This window comes from Passer montanus, unplaced genomic scaffold (assembly GCF_014805655.1).
Source record: "Passer montanus isolate IOZ18808 unplaced genomic scaffold, ASM1480565v1 scaffold116, whole genome shotgun sequence".
NCBI lineage: Eukaryota > Metazoa > Chordata > Aves > Passeriformes > Passeridae > Passer > Passer montanus.
Window position 1 is genome coordinate 1,096,752 of NW_024358278.1, and position 23,032 is coordinate 1,119,783.

The 23,032-nt window shown below is 47.2% G+C and overlaps 1 protein-coding gene across 4 annotated transcripts in view; it reads left to right on the forward strand.

Annotated features, from left to right (window-relative positions):
• FAM168A (family with sequence similarity 168 member A) overlaps positions 1-23,032 on the forward strand; it is a 125,446-nt gene that overhangs the window by 97,857 nt on the left and 4,557 nt on the right. For all 4 annotated transcript variants that reach the window (XM_039697078.1, XM_039697079.1, XM_039697080.1 and 1 more), the window contains 5 exons: positions 12,730-12,810; positions 17,113-17,238; positions 19,485-19,627; positions 20,844-21,018; positions 22,400-22,528. In XM_039697078.1, coding sequence (XP_039553012.1) covers positions 12,730-12,810; positions 17,113-17,238; positions 19,485-19,627; positions 20,844-21,018; positions 22,400-22,512 — 638 coding nt within the window. In that variant the 3' untranslated portion in view covers positions 22,513-22,528. The remainder of the gene's footprint in view (positions 1-12,729; positions 12,811-17,112; positions 17,239-19,484; positions 19,628-20,843; positions 21,019-22,399; positions 22,529-23,032) is intronic.

Below are 23,032 nucleotides of genomic sequence, written 5' to 3' on the forward strand. Positions count from 1 at the left end.
ATTTAGAGAATTCCAGATTTCTAATTAATTTGTTTTACTGGAAATTACATGCTAAAACTGAGTCTTTCAATTCTTATTATATTTCCCAATTTCTTTGCTGTTGGTCCTGTAATTTTTGAAAAGGATTGGAGCAGAAAGCCCAGTCCTTCATGGCAGTGCTGGGGCACTGCTTGGCTTCAGCTGGATTTTGGATCTCGGGCCTCATTTTATTTTATTTAAGGACAACAGCTTAGATTTGAGCCGTGGGTGACCTGGGGAAGCAGGGGTGAGTGCCACACGTTAGAATTCCATCTGGGAAGTGAAGCTGGTGTTCTGTCGTGGTTTCCCTCAATTTATTGCAGTGAGGAGATCCTGCAGGACAGTCATGGGATAAATTAATTGCAATGCATTGATCTTGTCCTGGAAATCTGCAGAAGTTCATTGAATTGAGCAGGACATTGAGCAGGAGCACTGCCTGAGCACTGCCTGACCCAAAGGAGTCAAAGCAAGGACACCCAGGATGTCACTGAGGTGACATCAAACTGCCTTTGACCCGCTTGATGTTTGCCAGGTGACCTGGAACTGCCACTTGCTTGTGTTTAAAAGAAGCAGCAAAATCTTCAGGAGTGTTTCCTAAGGCTGCTCCATGTCCCAGCAGTCTGTTAAAACCAGATTCCTGGAGGAAATTGCTAATTTCTGTAGGCTGTGGGAAAGCTTCCTCAGAGCCTTCTTTGCCATCACAGGCAGGGACACCCTCCACTGTCCCAGGCTGCTCCAAGCCCTGTCCAACCTGGCCTTGGACACTTCCAGGGATCCAGGGGCAGCCGCATCTGCTCAGGTAACCTGTGCAATGTGTGAATCCATGAAGAGCTCAGAGATCAGGAATTGTCTCAGTGTATTGTAGAGCTGAGGATTTAGAATAATTTCAATGCATTCTTTACACAGAGCTTTCAAAATAACCCTATCCAATAAAATAGATGCTGTTTCTGCTTGCCCTGCTTGGAAGTAGACCAGGACTTTGTGGGTGACAGGAGGTCTGCGCCGTGCTGAGATGGAGTGGGAGGCACAAATCCAGGCAGAGGAGGATTTCAGGGGATCTAAAGGGAAAGCAGCACCACTGCCTACAGAAGAACTGGTGAGGGACCGTGTGCTGCCAGTCATGTTGTGCCAGGATAAATACAAACTTGGTTTATTTTACCTAATTTAGTTATTTCTCAATGTAGACACGACCTCGGCCGATCCTTTATTTCTCAACTGTTCCTGTTAATGTTTTTAGGCAGAAGACAAAACCTGCCAGGAGTTTTGGCTCTGTAGAGTAAACAGGTTGCCCAGAGAAGCTGTGGCTGCCCCTGGATCCCTGGAAGTGCCCAAGGCCAGGCTGGATGAGGCTTGGAGCAAGCTGGGACAGTGGAAAGTGTCCCTGCCCATGGCAGGGGGGGAACTGCAAGAGCTTTAATGTCCCTTTCCACCAAGCATTCAATGATTCCCTCCATAATCCATACTTATATATTGCTAATTTCCAGTTTCTTGTGCCCCAAATGATATTTTATGAAGTGTATTTGATGCCATGAATTAATGGCAGTTTTATATGGTGTTATGTTTTTTTGGTAAAAATTTTTAAGTCCATCTGAGAGATTCCCCTGGATGCCTCTTCCCTCTCCTTATTCTCACTCCTTGCTTAAATCATCCCTCAGGTTCTGCTGGTAAAACCAAAGGCTGCTGATATTCTCAGTCCCAAATCATAACTAGTCATGTTCCCTTTTTTAAGCTGATTTTGTCAACCCAGCAGCCCCCAGTGCAGGAGGGGGCTGATGTGAACCCTCTGATTTTATTTTGCTCGACATCGTGCCTTTCATTCCTTTCACTTCTGAGCTTCTCTCTTTTCCCCTCTCCCTTTTCCATCCCAGTCCATTACTCCAATTTGCTATTCCTGGAGGGAGCTGCTGATCCTTTTTGCTGTTTCCCAGCCACGCTGGATGTGTTATTTTAAGGCAGCCTCACTACCTGCAGTACAGTGACTCATTTTGGATTTGCCAGGTCCCCACGTTCCTGCTGAGAAATCAGCTCCTGGATTGAATTCCTCAGAGGATTGCTAGGATCACGGCAGAGAATTCCCAAATCCTTGGAGGATGTTAAAATCACAGCTATTCCCTAAACACAACCCAACACTGCCCTTCTGAAATGAGGGGGCAGAGAGTGCCCCCAGGGCCTTTAATTCCCCCTGTCCCTGGAAGGCTCCAAGGCCAGGTTGGATGGAGCTTTGAGCAGCCTCATTTTTGAAATCCCTCCTGGGATGGGGACTCCACCACTTCCCTGAGCAGCCTGGACAATCCTTTCCATGAAATCATTTTCCATCCTCCTGCCTCGCTCTCCATCTGCCATCCATCCTGAGAGTCACAGGGGTCTCCCAGTTATCTATGGGAAATAATTGCCCCACACAAATCTTGGGATTTTGTTTTTTAAACAAGCCTGCCTGCTTCCCTCTGTTAAAAAAACAAGTAAAAGAGGAGCTGCCACAAATTTATCACTTTTTACCTGCTTGAGCAACCAGGAGGATGCACCTCAACCATAAAATGTAATTTACTTAATTAGTAATTGCTTTGCTGAGTTGGGCCAGTGTGGAAATCCTTGTTTTAAAGCAAGCAAATGAAAACTGTGCTAAAACATCCCAGGCTGTCACCCCTCAGCTATGGGGTTTATTACGTTTGGAGTTTCTTCTGGGCTTTTTGTAAGGAATAAAATATTTACAGGATGGAGGGAAAGGATTTCTATTTGCTTTTTTGTATATATTTTTTTTCTCCCTAAGCTTTCTGAAGAGATGCTCTATCAGAACACCAGGTGCAAAAACATAACTCTTAATTCAAGTATTCCCAGAAATTGCTTGGGTTTGTGGCTTTGTTTTAGAAGAGGGATTATAGGGCATGAACATGGTTTATTACACTTCTTTAGGGGTTGAAAAATTCATTTTATGAACCAGAAGTAGCAAATTCTGCACAGCCCCATTATTCCAGAGCTGTTCTTCCTCCCTGGATTTTGGTGAGTTGGGCAGGAGCTGGTGGGGTTCTCAAAGGTCAGGTGGAACACTCAGAGAATCTCATCCCAGCTCTTGGCTGGAAAATCAGTAACCAAAACCTTGAGATAAGGGATCTTTGTGGGATCACTGTGTCCCTGCTGCCTTTCTGGCAGAACCTTTGCACTTCCAAGCTGGTGAAATCAGATTTTATTTCCACCAGAGCCGTTTTTCCAACAGCACTGTGGAGTTTTGCCAGTTCAAATATTAGGGATTCTCAGCTTCCCCCAAGCATAATTTGAATCCCATCTCCTGGCCCAAATACATGTGAGAGACCCATTAAGCCTTTTAACACCCAAAACCTGCTTTTGTTAATATTCTCCGTGTGCTCCATCTGCTGCTGTGTTTGTCCATAGCCAATGGATTTGAGAGCAATTCCCTTCTCTGGTCTGAGGCCAAAATGTCCAAAATACCATATGGACATTTGAAAGTTAATGAGCATTTTAAAATTTCAATATCTAAGGCTGTTGTGATCCCTAAACCTGAGTCTTCCTTGAATTTGGCCTCTTCTTGTAACCCAAAATATTTTATCATTTTGGATTTTTAGCTTTGCAAATGAAAATCACGACGTTTCTACTTTGAATTACTGGCCCTTTGGGGCAGTAATTTGATTTGTAACATTGTTTTGACTGTTCTGGAGCTGATTATAATGAAAATGAGCTGAAATAGGAAATTTGGTGTCCCCAGAGATGTTGTTTAAGGGTGTGAATCAAAGATGAAATCAGGAGGATGCTGCCAGTGCCAGAGGACAAAGTGGAGTGTAAAAAGCAGAGATAGGAGCCAGGACTATGTTTGTGCTATAGAGAGACTTAATTAGTCAATTAATTGATGGATTACTGATTAATTTATTAATTACCAGGCTGTTTCTGTTGGGTTATTTATTGATCATGCTCAGGGCAGTGCTGGGCACCTTGGCTTTGGCCACACACCTGGAATATAGTTTTTTAAGGCAATTCTAACCTGGTAAATTCAATTCAAGTATTTGGAATAAAAAAACCTAAAAGCCAGGAGCTTTTTGCCATCACCTCTTTCAATCCAAACCATTCCAGGATTCTATTTTGTACCCAGTTGTTACAAACGCCAATGTGGCAGAAAAAAGAAATTACAATAGACAGAAAACAGGGACAAATTCCCAGTTCCAGGATCTAGGAAGGCATCAGGAATGGGGAGCAGTTGCCTTTCCCTAGCTGGAAGCACAGAGGATTTTGCACAGACCACAGGGCAAAGAACTGGGTTTGAACTGATTCTCTTTTTAGCTCCTGGCTTGGGAGCAGAGCTAAAAGGATGGATTGAAAATTAGCCAGATGAACAAGTGCATTTTGGACATCACAAAGGGTTATTGTAAATATTATTGTAAATATTATTGTAAATATCTTGTGTAACCTGAGGGCATGGAGAGCACAGAGTCCTGCCTGCATTTCCATTCCCAGCTCCTCCAGAAAGGATCTTCTCACCCCTCTGGAGCTGCCATAAAAATTCTGTCAGAGCAGGAGCATCCAGGTGAGGCTCTCCAAAACTTCAGGGGAATGGCAAATTCATGATTGAAAAGCAAATGAAGGCGTTCCTGGTCCAGGATGAGGTTGGATGGGGCTTGGAGCAGCCTGGGACAGTGGGAGGTGTCCCTGCCCATGGCAGGGGATGGAACTGGGTGAGCTTTAAGGTCCCTTCCAACCTAAACCATCCTGGGATTCCAATACCACATGGTCTGTCTCAAGCTGAGCACTCTTCTGCCATCTTAATTTGTTTTAAATCTTTCCAGATGAATATTTCCCTGGGGAGCATTATTGGATAAGGCTGAGCCACAGTTGAGTATTTAAGAAAAACTGCAAAGGAGCTTCTTTATCTCAGGCTTCCACTTTCTGTGGAGCAACAAACCCTTTTATTTTATCCGTAGGGGCTGTTCTTACCCTACTTGGGATTCTTCAAAGGCAGAACGAAGCAAATCATTGCAAGGAGAATCAATATTGCACAACTTCAACCCTTTTCCAGAACTTCTTTCCCACAGAGCCTTGTCTGAACACTGGAGAGGATGTGACACATGTCTGTGGCCCAGAAGTGATATTGATTGACAGTCTGACAAGTTCTGTCACTCTGGTTTATTTATAGTGTGTGCACTAAGCAGTCAACAATCTCTCTAATATTTTTGGACAGTTGATCCTAGTTTTCAGGATGAGTTTTGCTCATCCAAACACATCCTTTACCCAGACAGCTGCAGTAAGGCAGGAGGTTTGGTTTGGATGTAAGTGGGAAGTAAAACTGAGGTGGAATTAAAATAAGAATGGAACAATCTCTTTTGTCCAACAGCTTGCAGCTGTATTGAGCCTTAAAAAACTGGTCTGAAAGCAAGTTTGGTCTGAGCAAGAGAAAATCAGGGCAATGTGTGTCCAAACCAGTGCTTCTGTCACTTCCTTAATATCTTTTTAGGCTTGTAATTCTCCTCATTCCTGGCATGATGAAGGAAACAGCTTCCAGCTGACGTGTGGCATGGTGCAACCACAAAGTCCCGTGGAAGAGCTCAGAGCTCTGTGCAAAATCATCTCTTGGCCAGCCAAATTCCCAGCAGGAAGCAGCTGGGATTCTGCAGCTCCTCAGGGCAGCGAGGTCTCACCATCCATCCATCCATCCATCCATCCATCCATCCATCCATCATCCATCCATCCATCCATCTGCCTTTGACCTCCAGCTGGGAAAAGCTCCTGCGGGCAGGCAGGACCCCGTTGTGTCAACACTGTGACCCTGTGGGATGGAGACAGACAGGCAGGGCCACGTGCCCCAGCTGTCCTGCCAGGCACTGGAGGTTCTGTCCCCATCAGAGGTCTCTTTGCCACTCCCAGCCCTGTCAGCAGTGCTTTCTGCAATATTCCCTGCCAGATCCCTCTGGGGTTTGTGGGGATTTTGGGGTGGTTGGGTTTCTCTGTGGGGTTGCAGTTGTGTGAAGGGTGATGCCTGTGGAGCGCCCATCCTTGGGCTCCAAGCCTTGTGCTCACCATGTGAAATGTGGATAAGCCCTAAGGAAAACTCCTTATGCACACAAATGGAATTTGATCAAGCTGTGATCCTGGGCAGGGAGAGGAAGGAGGCAGAAGGAGGCACAGACATCTTCTCACCAGAGAGCAGCTGCACTCTTCCCTCCTATCCTCTGCTCTGCAAGCCCAGAGCTGCCTCCCCTCCTGGGGAGCCTCCTCCCCTCTGTAACGTCCTCACCATCCTGGGAATGTGGGGCTGGACTGATGGGATACTGGGAAGGAATTCCTCCCTGGGAGGGTGGTGAGCCCTGGCACAGGGTGCCCAGAGAGGCTGTGGCTGCTCCTGGATCCCTGGAAGTGTCCAAGGCCAGGCTGGACAGGGCTTGGAGCATCCTGGGACGGTGGGAGGTTGGTTTTGCATGGCTCTGTGTAATAGTTGCTGTTTATATAAAGGGAAGGACCCTTCAGGGAAAAAAAGAATCAACTGTAAAAGGTCTCCAGAAGCAAGATTGTCAAATGTGAGAGCAAATCTTTTTTTAAAGACCTTGCTGTGTCTGGTGCATCCACATTCATTTGACTGCTCCACTCTTGGGCTGATGAGGCTTGAAACAGTAATAAGGGGGTGGCATTTTTTCATGGGAACAAATGCATTTATTATCCTCAGAGCCTTCAGAAATGCTGGATTCTCAACCATCCATTAACTTGCTCTTCAGAACAGTCCCACCCTTGCTTTCAGCTTTTCCTCTATTTTTACACGCGTTTAGCATGAGTGGGCTGGAGTAGTTTCATGGCAAGGAGGTGAGTGAGTGATGGGATGGCTGTGCTTATGTGGGATGATCAGTGGGAAATGAAAGCTGCTCCAGCCCCTGGGCTCCTGCAGCATCCAGGTGCATCTACCTGCCTGCTTCTAGGGGCATCAGGAGAGGTTTGGGCAGAACTTGCCATGGAAATGTGTCAAATGGATCTGTGTGATGAGGGAAGGAAGGAAAGGTTATCCCATCTTCCCTGCCCTGAGCTGGCAGAGCAGGATTCACCCAGAGATGTTTTAAACAGTTCCCACTGAGCAGGGAAGGTCTGCACTTCCCTGTGTAAGAAGCTGCTCAGAGGTCACCTCCCTCAATCCCACTGTGGGATATTCCAAAAGGCAGGAAGAGATGCACAGCCTGGAGCTCTGCAGCTGTGAGAAGAGCCAGGCAGGCTGGGAAGATCCTTCTGGAATGAGATCGGCCGATGCCATGGGAGAGCAAGCTTTGGTGCCACCCCTGCTGCGAGTCCTTTGGGGAATGCTGGAGCTCTTCATCTCTGGAGGCTGGTTTCCTCTGCAGGAGGAGTTCCCAGATGTCCTCCTCAGCTCCTTTCCCTGTGTCCCCTCCCCATCACATCTCCAGGCACGTTCTTTCCGGTGTCACTGCTCCCAGCAATCAACGTTCCCGAGCCTTTCCTGCGAGTCTGGCTGGTGGAGGCTTCAGTGGAGCTGTGCCAGGGAGCCTACATGGTGTCTGCTCTCTCATTTCTCACTTCTGGGGTAATTCCTCAAGTACCAAATCTGCACATCATTCATTTCCCAACGTGTGATTTTCTGCAGGAATAAATCCCCAATTGCTCCGCTCGAAAGGGATTTACAGCTGCGAGCAGTTGAAGGAATGAAGTTTCTCACGTTTTTGTCCTGAGAAGGTGCTTGTAAATCCTGTTTTTGAAGAGTTTCTGAGGGCTGGGCACTAAAGAATGAGAAATGCTGGATGGGCTTAAAATAGAACATGAAAGTGTTTTGCAGGGGAAAATGCTTTGGCTCCATCTGGCTGACCCGAGGAGGTGATCATAAAGCAGAAATGTTCCTGGGGCTGCTGCAGCTTCAAAGCTGTCACTCATCAGAAACAAAGGGGTGGACAGTGGCTAACGGGGTTTGGAGGGAGGATTGGTAAAACAGAAGCACAGAACCAGGTTGGAAAAACCTTCCAAGACCACTGAGTGCAGCTATGTCCCCAGAACTACCAAAGCCACCACTGACCCTGACCCCAAGCACCACATCCACGTGGCTTCAGGCATGGGGACTCACCTGTGCCCTGGGCAGCAAATTTACCTCATATTATCTAAATTTATCTCATATTTACCCACCTCAGAGCAATACTGCCACAGGTTTGTGTGGCTGCCTGGCTTCTCCTTCCAGGGATTGCTGGTGGTTAATTGAGCTCTCCATTGCAGCAATTGTGGAGCTGGGAGTCCTTGGCAGCTCAAGGAGTTGAAGTGTGGTTTTACAGTGCTTTGTCCTGCCCTTAGATAAGGGACTTTATCATCCTGTAAAAATCCTTGTGACATGGCCACTTTCAGGAGTCTGTGCTGCTGGAGGCTGGTGAAGGAAAAGAATGGAGGGGAAATATTTTGTCTTGTAAATTAATGTCAGCTGCTCATAGCAATTAAGGCCTTGATCAGATAATGGTCAATGAAACTGCTCTTGAAAAAGTGAAATGGCACAATCTGGAATTCGGTGTTGGAGGTGACAATTCCCAGTGGGTGGGGGGCTGAGACCATGGACCAAGCAGGGGCTCTGTAGCCAAAGAGAAGCAAATTCTCTTTCAAGAATTCCAAGAGAACCTTCAGAGCTTTAGCACTTGTGTATTGTCATGGCTTGGGTGTTATTTAAATGATACAGAAACACTTAAAATACATGAAAAATTAAAGATGGCTTTTAAATACCTACTTGATGCAGCCCCGTGTGCCTTTTGCTTTGCACAGTTATTGTGTGGTGATTTTTTAAAGCAGCTCAGCCAGTGCTTCCCAGAGCTGGAGTGCTGTGTGCTTTCCCTGGGGAGGAGATTAAATGAACACTGCCTTTCTTACTCCTATTGATTGTGGGGATGATATTAAATTAAAATAAGCCGCAAAACAACTTTAGATTTCTGCTACGAGGAATCTAATAAATTTTGTTCAATATTTTTCATCTCATTTTCTTTCCTTCTGCGAGGCCTCAAGCCCAGCAGAGACAGAGTCCTGTCATGTGCAGATGCATAGGAAGTAAAGGATATTTTCTGTCTGTTCCTGACATTATATGTCAAGTGGGTTTGAGCCTCTTGCTGTTATTTTTCATTCAAGGTGACGAGGCAGGACATGGCAGGAGGGGAGCAGTGGCAGCAGCAGGAGCAGGAATTTACAGGAGGTGTCTTGGGTTTTCCAGGGGGAAAATCAGAGCAGGATGCTGCATGCTTTGGTGTTGTCACCTCTCCTGAGATCATTCCTGGTTCTTGGATCCAGGCTTTGTTTTGTACCCAAGGGAAAGTAAGGCATGGGGACAATCATGGGGGAGCACAGCTCCATGTGGGAGCTGATTTGGGATTATCTGGGGGATAAAGAAGAGCCAAAACCAACAGGATATAAAAATTATAGGATTGTGGAGTAGTTTTGAGTCAGAAGAGACCTTTTAAAAATCACCCAGTGTCCATGGGCAGGGACACCTTCCACTATCCCAGGTTGCTCCAAGCCCCAATGTCCAGCCTGGCCTTGGGCACTTCCAGGGATCCAGGGTTAGCCACAGCTTCTCTGGGCACCCTGTGCCAATGTTTTATCACCCTCATTGTAAGAAATGTCTTCCTCATGTCTAATCTAAATCAACCCTCCTGCAGTTTGAAACCTTTCCCTTTGTCCAATCACAACAGGCCCTGCTAAATGAAAAATGCCTCATGTATTTTTAAACCTGCTGGATTTTGAGTGCTGGGAATTTCCAGGCATGTTTCTTCTGGCACAAATTGCCCCAGATTCTGCTGCTTTCTTATTTGTCACTGTGTCCAAAAAAAAAGGAGCAATCCACACTAATTTTCCTGTACCTTTCCCATCTCTGCTTTGCCTTAAAATAGAAAGGACAAGTTTTCTTGCTGGAGGTCAGCACTTATCAAAGTTTATGAGATCACAGTGGAAGACAGTGCAGAGCAGGGCTTCTTTTTGCGTCCAAAGCTATTAAAGCTTCCTTGATAGAAATCACATTTATTTGAGCCAAAATGAATCCAAATCCAGCCACAGCTTACCTTCAGAACAACAAAACAAAAGATACCACAGTAAGGAAGAGTCCTGGCAAGCAGAAACTAAACCCCAAAAAAAGGAGAAAGACCAAGTAAGTCCCCAGCCCTGGAGGGTTTTAAAATAGGTGTGGATGTGGCACTTGGGGACATGGGTCAGTGGTGGCCTTGGCAGTGCTGGGGTGGGCTTGGACCTGATGGTCCTGAAGGTCTTTTCCAAGTGAAACAATTCTGTGATTCTATAAATACACATGGAGTTGCCTCCATCTGCCTGAAATAAATCCTTCAGTACTCAGCTGGATGGAAAATCTTACCCAAACCCTCACTTTTCTTGTGGTTTGACTTATTTCAGGCTCTTTTTTTAAGGTATAACCCCAATGCTGCAAATTTTGGTACGAGTAAAGGAGGTTTTTTTCCTGATTTTGACAGTGGGTAAGTGCTGGTGGCATCTCAGGGGGAACAGGTGAAACATTTGTGACAACACAGGACTGTGTTTGTCATGGCTGGTGACTGAGGGCTGGAAATTAAGGATTATTACTGGAGACTGCAGCAGTTTGTGGGATTCAGGGCTTATTTGGGGGGATTTTCCAGCAGCAAAGGTCAGAAGAACCTCTTGGAGCTCCAAGAGCCTGTCATCTAGATCCCTTGCAAACGTGACTTCCCAACACCATGGCACACAGAGCCATCATCATCTGTGCCCGTGGCAGGGAATTGGGATGATCTTTGAGGTCCCTTCCAACCCCAGCCAGTCTGGGATTCCACCAAACCATGTGCCAAGAAGGTAAAACCCCACGAAGAAACACAGGAAAACACACAAGAAGTGAGCTGGAGTTGGTTTAGCACCCCTGGCCAGATTGTCAGGAGGAAACAGGAAGAGTGTGGAGCAATGAATGTCCTGGAAAAGACATGGTTGTCTTCTAATGAACTGAGAGAGGGATATTTCTGATTTAAGATCCTCATCATTAATGCTCTGCTTGCAATCACTGGATCTGCAAATAACTTTCTAAGGAGCTTCTTGATTGCTGATAGGGTTTAGATATTCCTGGTACGATGAAAACAGAGTTCTGTGTAGCCTAAAAACAACAAAAAAATCTGTTAAACTGCTGCTTATCCAACATTAACTACAGCAATTTATAATTAACCTGATTTAGAAGCCAAATATATCACTGATGAAAATGAGAGGGTAGAACATCCAGTCATTTATTCCAGTACAGTGGCCATGATTGTTGAATTAGATTTATTCAAATGAACCTCAACATTTTGCCACAGAAGTCAGTGGTGCCAGGGTTTGGGAGCAGTGGGATTTGGGGTGTGGGAGGGGGGACTGTGCTGTGGCTCTCTTGGTGCTCAGAAGAGGGGAGTACAGACCCACGCTGGCTTTTATTTAATAAAATAAAACATTAAAAAAGATGGGTGTAAATCCACTGCTAATTACCTCCTTCCAGCCTTTGCTGGCAGCCAACAGGCAGTGTCAGTGGGGCTTGGCATGGAAACATCTCCAAGGGCCATGGCATTGGCTCTGCTCTGGGATGCTGGCCAAGGGGACACGCAGATAAACCGGGTGGTGACGCTCAGCACAGCCAAAATTGTCCACCAGCAGAGCAGGGTTAACGTGTCCTGTTCCCTCTGCCAGGGGGATTTACTCAGCAGCACCTAAGGAGGATGGAGTTGTTCAGGTGTTGCTCTTTTCTGTAGGGAAAACCTGCAAAAAACTGAAGGAAATGAAAAGAAAATGATGAGAAGTGACAGGACCCCAGGGAGCAGCTGGAGCTGTGCCAGGGCCGGTTCAGGTTGGATTTTAGGGAAAGGTTCTTCCCCCAGAGGGTGCTGGCACTGCCCAGGCTCCCCAGGGAATGGGCACAGCCCCACAGGGCTCCAGGAGCTCCCAGGGCTGCCCAGGGAGGGATTTGGGTTGTCTGTGCAGGGCCAGGGGTTGGGCTGGATGATCCTTGGGGTCCCTTCCAGCTCAGGAATTGTGTGGTTCTGTGGGAAAGGAGCAGACTGAGGTGCAGGGGTTGTGTCTGTGCTCTCCACAGAGGACAGGAATTTCCAGTGAAGTAGGAGCTGGATGCTGGACACCTGCACTGCGTGGGTGCACACAGGCTCTGGGGTGTGCCACGATTTCCAGCGCCCCACTTCCATCACACGGCTCCCCTGAACTCCCTCTGACCTCTCCAGTGAGGCTGATGCAAGCTGAAGATGCCCATTAAACCCTGAGTGGCTCCAGAGGGTCCTTCCAGGTGGCCTGGCAGGTGATCAGGGCCCTCCTGGGAACAGCACTTGTGCAGCCATGGGTGAATCCAAGGCTGGCATGTTTTCCTGCAGGATCCCTGCCTTCCCTTCAGCAAGAAACTCTGCTTACTGGGAGTGCTGAGCTCTCCAAAGTGCTGCCACACAGCCCGGGAAAACCTTTCCAGTATTGCTGTGCTGGTGGGGTTTTCTACATGAATTCCATGCTCAGAGTATGGATTTTCCCAGCAGTTTTCTCCAAAGCACAGTGAGCACACCTGCATCCTGCATTCTGATCCTTGTTTCTTACAGGAATAAAGATTAAATATTGATGATGTCACATGTGGAGCACATTCATGTCCCCAGAAAATCCACCTGTGCTTTCCCTGTGTGCTCACCCAGGTTGTTTATTGCTTTTCAGGGCTGCCATCCCTGCTGGACTGATAAAACCCTAACTGCTGTTTTCCTCTCCTTTCAGGTTATCCAACAGGCTATCCCACTGCTGCCCCAGCCTACAATCCCAACATGTACCCAACCAGCAGCCCCGGCTACGCCCCAGGTAAAAACCCTGAGAAAGCCTGAAAACATTCCCTGCTCATCCATTTCCAAGCGCACGCTGGAGATGAAAAATAATATCTCACCCTTCAGTTCTGCTTTTGGTTGCTTGAGATGTTTATTTTGAGTGGTTTTGCCTCAGAAGAGCTGCAGGGTTTTAGCACTTCCAAATGAAGCTGCCTTTTGAGCTTGCATAAGGAGCACAAAGCTGGACTTTGTGCCAGTCTTGCTAAACCCTCTCTCCCCCTTAATTGCCAAGTTTTCAATCTCCCAGTTGTCATAAAATCAGTGGATCCCCAGGCTCAGATGCTTTCCAAGGCTGATGAAACAGGAATGAGGGGTTTGTTGCCAAAATCTTTTGGTTTTGTCTTCTCCACATCACAGTTTACACATATTCCATAAAACTGTTTATTGTGGATGTTTCTGGAAGGGATCTGTTGTGTTTTGTTTGGGTTTATGTGCTTTTAATAAGGTCTTTAGCTGCATTTCTTCCCATTAAAGCCTTAACATGGAACATGAAACAATTTTTGTTCCCCTGGATTTGTGCTGGCCACCCTCCTTTCCCCTGAAGGATAAAACACTGGAGGAATTAAATGAAAACAACTCCACAGAATAAGAAAAAGCCCATAAATTTATTAGTAGCTTGTCCTCCCAGAGGCTGGCAGTGTCCTCCCTGCTCAGCCAGGAATGTAAATACTGCAGCATTCTGGCATTTTGGCCTGGATATTATAAAATGTCACTTGTCCCCAGTTGTGCAGGTAGCAGCTCCTGCACTGAGTGGGCACATGGCCAGGGGAACACCCAAGTGAGAGGAAACCCCAAATCACTGAAGGACAGGGATTTTTGGGGGGGTCTGAATTGCTTCTTGTACATCTTAGACACCATTTAATAATTTCCATCTTGGAAATCTCCTGATGGTCAGAGAGCTGACAGGTCAATTTTCATGGAGAATAAAAACCTTCCAGTGGTCAACACAGCTAAGCACTAAACTAGCAAGGAAACTATGAAGATTAAAATTCAGAAATTGAAATTGGAATGAAAATGCTGAAACTTTTCATAGAGTTTCCTGTAAATCTTGAGGCCAAGTTGGAGAGACCTGGTTTAGGTAAAGGTGTCCCTGCCAAGGCACAGGGTTGGAACTGCATTGTCCTTAAGGTCCCTTCCAACCCAAACCATTCAGTGGTTCTGCTCTAAACAATTTTTACAGCTCTTGAAATCAATACCATTTCATGTCACAGCAGGATATTAAACCATTTTAACCACTCTGGGAAGCAGGAGCAGGCTCTGCTGCTCAGGCCCTCCCAGCACCACACTCAGTGGTCCCTTCTCAATGGAAAGCAGACTTCCAGGAGGGAAAAAAAAATAAGATACTTTGGGAGCTAACTGATGGAAAAGAAGTGCCATAAAATCTCCCAGCAGTGGGGACATGTGATAGAGTGACAGCATCCTCAACTGTGTTAAATGGAACTGGGCTGAGCTAATTCTGTGGTTCAGTGGCTGAGCTAAAACCATCATCAGTACAGAGAGTGTTTCCTCAAATTGAAGGAGCTGCTGTCACACAGGAGGCTGGAAAAAGCCTGGAGAGGAATGTGCTCCTGGTGTCCTTCAAACACACTGGGAATCAGCTTGGGGGTTCAAATCCTGGACTTCTCAAACAGCAGACTAATTCTAATTATGTTTTTAAGGGATTTTATACATTGAGTCTAAAAATGAAAGAGGTGCTGCATGTTCCCAGCAGAATAACTGCTCCTGAACTTCCCATCCCTGGGCAAGGTCCTGTTCCAAAGCTCCCAGGCTGGGCAGGAGGTGTTCCTGCTGGCAGAAATCCCTCCAGCTCACTAAAAAGCAGTCACAAACCAAGGGTTCATCTGATTCTCCAGATGGAGATTACCCAGGGAAAGGTGCCCCTCAATACTGCTTGGAACAGAGGCTGGGAAGAGCTTGTAGTTTCTGAGTTCTTGGGAGGTACCTGCAAGGAAGGGCTCTTGAACAGAACCATTCTGTCCCAGCTTGATCACCTTCTCTGCTCCACCCTGAAGATGCTCCTGCTCCCTCTCAGATGTTTCTTGCCTCAAACCTCATGAATTTTGGTGGATTCCCTGCAAAGTCTTGGTGGGAGATCAACCCCTGAGTGAAGATAATTCCAGTTTTCAAATCCCACCTGCTTTTGTCCCTGATGTTCTCCAAACACTCCCTGATGCTTCAGCCATGCCTCATGCTCTTCTCTTGACCTCGTGGTTCCCAAAATCCTGGGATCCACATAGGAAATTAAATGATGTAGTGACCTAAGCTTTGCAACAGCATCAGAGGGAAACAAGGAGAGGAACTTGGAGAAGTCTGGAGTCCCCTTGGTCCAGTCCTCTGTTGAGGAAAGGGAAATGGTGACTGGAGCCAGTCTTGATTTCTCCCTCTCCCAGTGCCAGGTTTTGAGTGGATATTTGCTGCTGTTTGAGCCCAAAAGGTGTTAAATTATTCCCCAGATTATTCCACAGGAGCCCTACAAGCAAGGGCATGAGTTGGACTGGATGATCCTGGTTGATCCTTCCCAACTCAGGATATTCTGGAATTCTATCAATTCCTTTCCATTCCATTTCCAATTCCTGCCTTGTGTGATTTTTCTGCTGCATTTTCCACAGTTTTTAGAGGAAGAGACACAAGGCAAAACACCATCATTGCAAACTCATGCTTGCAATAAGCCTGGTGTTTTAGGACACTGTTCTTAACAAATCCCTTTTAAGTATGCAGAAATGAGCATCTAAAATCACTCTGCTGCAGACACAATTAAAAAAAATAAAATTATGTATGTCTTCATTAAGCCTGGTGCATGTTCCCTCGCAGGCATTCTGTCTTGCTCGTGGTTGTTTTGTTTTAACTTCCTTCATTAAAGCCTCCCTTTTTCTTTTCATGAAAGTAGGACACACACTTTGCTCGTGGAGGCTGGCTGAGGCTGGAGCTGTGTTTATTAATAATGCAGGGCAGAAGTGATGGCTTTGCAGCAGTGCCCTTCCAGAGCAGGACTGAAACCAGCCTCAGAAATCAGGGATCTGTGTGGGAATGTCATGGGATAGAAACTGATAATTAATAAGAACTCTTTATTTTATTTATATTTAGGTGAGATGATAAACCAAATCCAGAAGACACTGGTTAGAGGTAGCCCTTAAATGAATATTGGATAGTCATGGCTGGATTGTGATCCCTGTGAATTATTGCAAAGGACCAGGAGGTATTTATGTTCCTGGAAGCCTCCTTGGTCCATCTTTTGTGTAGTTTTAAGTGATGGATTCTCTGAGGATCCATGATTTAATAAAGAACATGCAGAGCCTTGACAGTCTCCCAGCCATCTCCAACCCAAATTGCCTTGATTTTGTGGCAGGTTTAATGTGGAGAGGGAAAACCACAGAGGAAGGATTCGTGTAACACTGGAATGAATTGTCTCATCAGTCTCAGAAATTAAAACCTCTGTGAAATCCAGAGGCAAAAGTGAATCTGATTCTGAATAAAAGCATAAGTGAGGGAGTGTTTCTGTGGCAGCACTGGGAGTTGCTCTCCAGTGCGATGTTCCTGAGTGCAGCCTAGCATGGAAAATAAAGCAAGGCAGCCTGGAAATCCTTAATAACTCCCAAACCTTTGGGAGAGGGCAGACACTTGGAGCAGAAAATGATCAGTGACTGAGTGGAGGAGAAATTGGGCTTGAATCTCTGACTTCCCACAAAGCTCCTGGTTTTCTGTTGGGGGAGGGAGGAGCAGGGTTCCACATCTCCGGGTGGATCTCACTCCCATGAGCATCTCCCACAGCTGCTGATGGCCAGCAAAGCAGCACTGCTGCGTGTCCTCTGTGCTCCCCATTCCTGTCTGAGTCTGGGAGAGCCTCAGGAGGGCTTCGTGGAGCAGCAGACCTGCAGCACTGCTTCCCTGCACTCTCTGGGAGGTGGATTTCCATCCACTGGGATGCGTTGTGCTGCTGCAGGCTGTGGCCCCAGTGCCAATTCCTCCTCAGCCTCCCCAGTCCAGAGGATTGATCCCAATCATTCCCACCTTGCAGCCCTGTGACACTGCAGATTTAGAGCTGTACCTTCAGAGAGGGTTAATTCAGAGTCTGAGCAGGTGTGGAGGGTGTGGAACATCCTTGCTCAGCCCAGGGACTCCAGGAAGATTTCCAAGCCCTGAAGGGGCTGTGAAGTCCCTTCCGTGGGACTCAGCACCTCAGGGGTAGGAACCTGGAGGGAAGAGATTAACAAGGTGATTCCAAGGTGACATAAGTGTGGGAAGTTGTCTGTGTGACACCTCTTCTCTGTCTCCACTCCAGCCACACTTCTGATGAAGCAGGCCTGGCCCCAGACCTCCTCGTCCTGTGCCACCGAGGGCACCTTCCACCTCCCGGTGGACGCTGGCACCGAGAACAGAACCTACCAGGCTTCTTCTGCAGCTTTCAGTAAATAAACTTTCCTTCTGGGGGGCTGCTGGGTTGGTTCGTGTCTGTTTGCCTCCCCTGCTGGGGACTGATTTGTGGACAGGGGTATTTGGGATCACAGAATCAAAGACTGGTTTGGGTTGGGAGTGACATACTTAAACCCCATCTTGCTACAAGCCCTGTGGGCAGCTTGAACAAGACCAGGTTGCCCCAAGCCCCATCCAGCCTGGCTTTGATGGATTAAAACCATGAAGGATCATGAAAAGGAGAGTACTGATCCTCTTGCTGCTCCTGCAGAGGAGGAATTCCAGTGGAGAAGGTGAAACCTCTCTCTTAGCTGAGTGTTTGATCCCTGGGAGCAACCTGGGGTTGTTGACAGGTATTTATCTCCAAAGGGACATTATTCCCCATTCCCTTAAAACTGAAAGAATTCCACAATAAAGCCTGATTTTCAAAGAACACTGCTGAAACTCCCACCTTGTAACCCAGGAGAAGGGGGAGGAGATGCCATTGAGGGATCACAGTCAAACAGGCTTTTCCAGTGCAGCCTTGTCATCTCATCCCTGAAGAGGATAAGTAGTGCCTCCAGGAGGGCTGATAAGCTCCCTGATAAACCTTGGGATGCTCTCCCTGGTATGTGGGGTGTCCTCTGGCCCCTGCTTAATCTGGGGCATGAGTGCTGTGGGGTCAGAGTGTTCCTCACCTTACAGCTACTCCAGACTCCATTTTCCTACTAAATTCAATCAATTACACAACAAGGTGAGAGGAAGAAATATAATATATTTTTTTACAAAAAGAGTTATTAAAAATAAATCTTTTAAAAGCCTCTGGGAGACTTTCTCTTGGGAAAAGGATGGCCCTACCATTCCTTGGGGTAGGGGCTGTACACCAGGCATGGTCCAGCCCTCGGAACATCTCAGTGGCCTCCTCTGGGCTCTCTCCAGCAGCTCCATGTTCTTCTGCTGTGTCCCCAGGGCTGAAGGCAGCTCTGCAGGTGGGGCTTCACCTGAGGGAGGCAGAGAGGCAGAATTGTGGACATTCTGTCAGTTCCTTGCCCAAGTGAGGAATCCTGCTCGTGGTGAACCCTGGAAACAAGCGGCGACGGCAACACAAAATTCCCCACTGAGCTCTTCTCCCCCCACAAGAAGCCTTTTATAGAAAAACATTTCTGTGCAATCCAGGGCACTTGTGAGCTGCAGGATCAATAAGGCTGAGATTTCTCGAGTGACATGAGGGATTTAATCAGCAATTTTAATAGAAGATGGAGCTTAAAGGCTCGCTGCTGCTGAACCACAAAGCGGCAGCAGCACGGGCCACGCCAGCCTAATCCTAATAAGGTGTTAGTCATAATTAGGTTTTAAAATTATGTGCCAGACAGAGAGGAGCCTCTATCATCTTGTGTCATTAAACCTTGTTTTCACATTGTTTTACCTGCAGGTTGTTGTGTTTTTTCCCCAGTTTATAAACACAGCAGATTACATCTGCCTGGGTTATTATGTTTTAATGCCTTTTTAATATAGGAGATAAACTGTCCGTGATTCATCAGTCAGGAAACACTGCAAGTCTTGGTATTCAAAGTGGTGCAACCACACAGGCTTGAGCAGGTCCACACCTCTAGACACCCCTCAGAAATGAAGTGTGACACTGAGAACTGGCAGCCTCTGAGGTATTTGTTTGAAAAAACGAGTTCAGAATAGAGAAAAAAATCCATTAGATGTAAAACCAGGAGGTTGGTTGGTCTGTGGCTGCTGCTGGGTTCCTGGAGGAGTCCTAATGGAGGAGGCTGCACTTCTGCTCTGATCAATATTTCAAACCTTTTCCACTTCTCATTCGAAGATGGGTGCTCTCCTGCTAATGTGAGTGAGGAAAAGAGTCACAGCTATTCCCCTTGTTAATTAACACCTATTTTTCCAATCTGCAGTAATCAGGCGGGAGCTCTAAAAGCTCTGTGTGTTCTTCGCCCTGTTTCAGTGCCTGGAGGATGATGTGGGATATTAGACTTGAAATCCTGGCCTTCTCTAATTGCTGAGCACTGGTGGAGTAAATAAGCTAAATATATTTGAGCCAAATATATTTGAGTAAATAAGTTAAATATATTTAAGTAAATAAGTTAAATATATTTGAGTGTTTTAGCTGGGTGGAGCCTTGCCTTCTCCTCTCCATCCCACGCAGTCTTCGGGGTCAGGGAATGGCTTCTCCCAGCCCTCCTGCCAGCCCTGAGCAGCCATTCCAGGCCCTGACTGGCACCCCTCTTGTGTCTGTGGCAGGGTACACCGCGGGGACTCCCTACAAGGTGCCACCGACCCAGAGCAACAACGCCCCTCCTCCCTACTCGCCGTCTCCGAACCCGTACCAAACCGCGATGTACCCCATCAGAAGTGCCTACCCACAGCAGAACCTGTACACCCAGGTAGGTGCCACCTCCTGTCCCCTCGGCCACGCCCCAGCCACAGAATGTGCCATTTGTCCTGTGAGCATTTGTAGCTCCTGAAAGAAAGTGATGGAATAGTTGCTCTGCACCTCCTTCTCCCCTTAATCCAGACCTTCAGAGGTTCTCTAATGGGGCTTTCACTAATGCACGGTAAAATCTCCCTTTTGCTGATTCACATCCGTTTTCTTTCCTCCCATGCCTGGTTTGCAGGTCCTTACAGTGCTGCTGCCTGTCATGGGGACAGCAGTTCTCTCCCTTGTGCATCTCCTCATTTCAGGCTCTTCATACTATGTGAAGCTTTTTCTTCTTTTCCTCTTGGCTCCTTCTATTCCCATGCATCCTTCTCCCCCTTGTTCAAAACCCTGTGAGCCTTGGCAGCCTGGATTTTGGAGCCCTGTGTGAAACCCAAGAAGATGACACAATACTGGACCCAAGCACCTTGGGATCATCCAAGAACCATGGCTTGTCCTTTGCTTACATGTCTTGTTCCTTTTCTACACCAGCAGTCATTTGTGTCCGGGCCCTGTTTCATCCCACCAAAGGGAGGCAGCAGGGTTTGTCCTGGATGGATTGACTCCTTGACTGTTGATTCCCTCCCCATGCATTCCCCATATCCCCAGGTTCAGGTCTCTAGGTGATGCCTGAGGTTTAGCTTTCATATTTTTCAGATTCTATTCTGCCTAGGTGTACAGTTCTGAGCTTCATGTTAAGTGTTGGTAAGCTCTCTCCACAGAATAGGGAGACAAAACAATTCCTTCTCTAGCTGGGGACCAAGGATGATCCAAATTTCAGGCCTAAGAGCAAAAACAATGGTGAAATTAAGAGAGAAAACAGGAAGAATGGGACTTCATAATCTGAAGCTGTAATTGGACAATGAACTGCAATCTGCAAATGGAGCAGAGCTTATAAAAGTGAGACCCTGTGAGCGGTCATGCATTTTGGGACCATTTTGGTTCATCTTGGGTGCAGCCCAAGGTGCATCCATGGAGGAGATCCTTTTCATAAATCCCTGCTTTATTCTGTAACTCTGCCCAGCCTCTGCTCCAGCTCAGCCCTCCCAAGGCATCATGAGCACAGGAGCTCATCCATGGAAACACCAGCTCTTCGTCAGAGCTCGAGTCACAGAACCAAGGACTCCTTAGGCTGGGAAAGAACCTGGAATGATGGTGGCTTTTCTTTTTCCCTTCTCCAACAGGGAGCTTATTACACCCAGCCCGTGTACGCGGCCCAGCCCCACGTCATCCACCACACCACGGTGGTGCAGCCCAACAGCATCCCCTCTGCCATCTACCCGGCCCCGGTGGCCGCGCCCCGCACCAACGGCGTGGCCATGGGCATGGTGGCTGGCACCACCATGGCAATGTCAGCAGGTAAGGACGGAGCCCTTCCCCTGCTCTGAGGCCTGGGAAAAAAAAATTCCCCGTGCATCCCAACCCTCGGTTCGCCTGCTGGTTTTGTTTGCTGGGCACTGCTCCTGTGCAGGCAGAAATGCGGTAATTTGCCCCAAATCCTCATCTGACTCAGCAGAGGAGACCTTTGGTTTGGCTCACTCCTGCATCCTTAGATATATAATTATATATCCTTAAATATATTATTCTGTATCCTTACATATATTGTTCTGTATCCTTACATATATTGTTCTGTATCCTTAAATACATTGTCCCTTCCTCTGTCTGTTCCCTAAGTGAAGGAATAACCAGATTGGTCCATCCTCAAGTAGATGTATTTCCCTCAAGCTCTTTTTTTAAAGACACTTTTGGTCATGTTTTTGTCTGACAAAATGAATGTAACCTTGTTTTATCTATCCCGGTTCCTCTACATTTTACATGCAGATTCTGACTGCAATTAGTAGCACATTAAGTAAGATAGGGGCTGGTTTTATTTTTTCCAAAGCCTGTATTTTTCTCCTTAACAATTCTTGGGATTGTATATTGAATTATGCCAAGAAAATGCATCATTCATCCTTTTGCATCTGCATTAGCTGTGAAATAGGAGTCTGTAATGGGACACAATCCCTATTCCAAGCAGAGATATTGCAGCCTGGATGTGACAAGAACCACTCTGAGAGATTGCTTATATTGAGAAGTGGATAAATGTAATTAATGCACGTGGGATGTGTTAGAATTTCGTTAGTAACATTTGCAGAGAGATACCCAGAAACTGAGAATTTGGTTTAAGCACCCAGTTGCTCCCAGAACAGAGTAGTCCAGGGCTGTGTCCTCCCTCCCCGTGAAGCACTGTGCAAATTCTGACCTAAAATCCCTCTGTTGACTGGCTGCACACTTAAAAAAAAGGCTCATCTTAATTTTCCATGGAGATCTGTTGGGTTTTTTAACTCGTCTCCCTTTGCATCCCTCATCCCTTCCAGTTTGTTTCAGATCTGTGCAGTGATTTGCTGTCCCAGTTTAGCCCAGTGCTTTCCGCAGGTAGATGTCAGCAGGTTGTGGCCAGCTTTGCTTCCTGTCTTTAGGGACAAGGATCACTGGGAAAAAAACAAGGAAAACCCTCCAGGTGAAGGGCCAGAGGTAGCATGGAAAATCTGCTGGAGCTTCAGGGGTTCTTGCTCTGTTTGTGGTGCTGCTGATCCCAATCATGTGGGTCCAACACCTTCGAATCAGGTCTGGCAGGCAGAAGAATTATCAGGGAAAAAAGGGAAAAGGGAAAAGGAGGCAGCTGATGCTCTTCCTGCCCCGCTGCACCCACAAGTGGCAGCTCCTCTGCTCCGTGACAAGTGTCTGTCTGTCCCTGCAGGAACCTTGTTGACCACCCCCCAACACACCGCCATCGGAGCACATCCAGTGTCCGTGCCAACGTACAGGGCTCAAGGAACCCCCACCTACAGCTACGTACCTCCACACTGGTAAACCACTGGCCAACCATGTGAGTGCTGCCTCCGGGCACCCTGTGCCTCAGCCTCCCTGCCCTCACAGGCAGGAATTCTTCCCGGTATCCCATCCAACCCTGCCCTGTGGCACTTTGAAACCATTCTCTGCGGTCCCTGACAAAGTCCCTGCCCATCTTTCTGTCAGGGGAATATTTCCTTTCCCCTGCTGGGAGATCACGCTGTTCATTAGCGCTGGGTTGCGTGCGGCTGCCTGTGTGTTCCTGTCATGCCTGGGATCCCAGAAGTCCCAGCCTGTTCCTGCAGCCCTTGGCCCATCATGCCCAATTACCAGGACAGGCAGCTGATGGGAACACGATGCTGCCCAGGGAGATCCCATCCAGCCCCACGGTTATCTAAAATCTCTCTGTGCCACACAAATTACGCCGGGCTAATCCTGCCCCTCCCAAATTGGTGTGCAATTAGCAGGGAGCAGCTCATCTGCATATTTGTAATCCTCTGCGTTGGATACCGCCGGGGAGCTGCTGCTTTCCCAGCTCCCT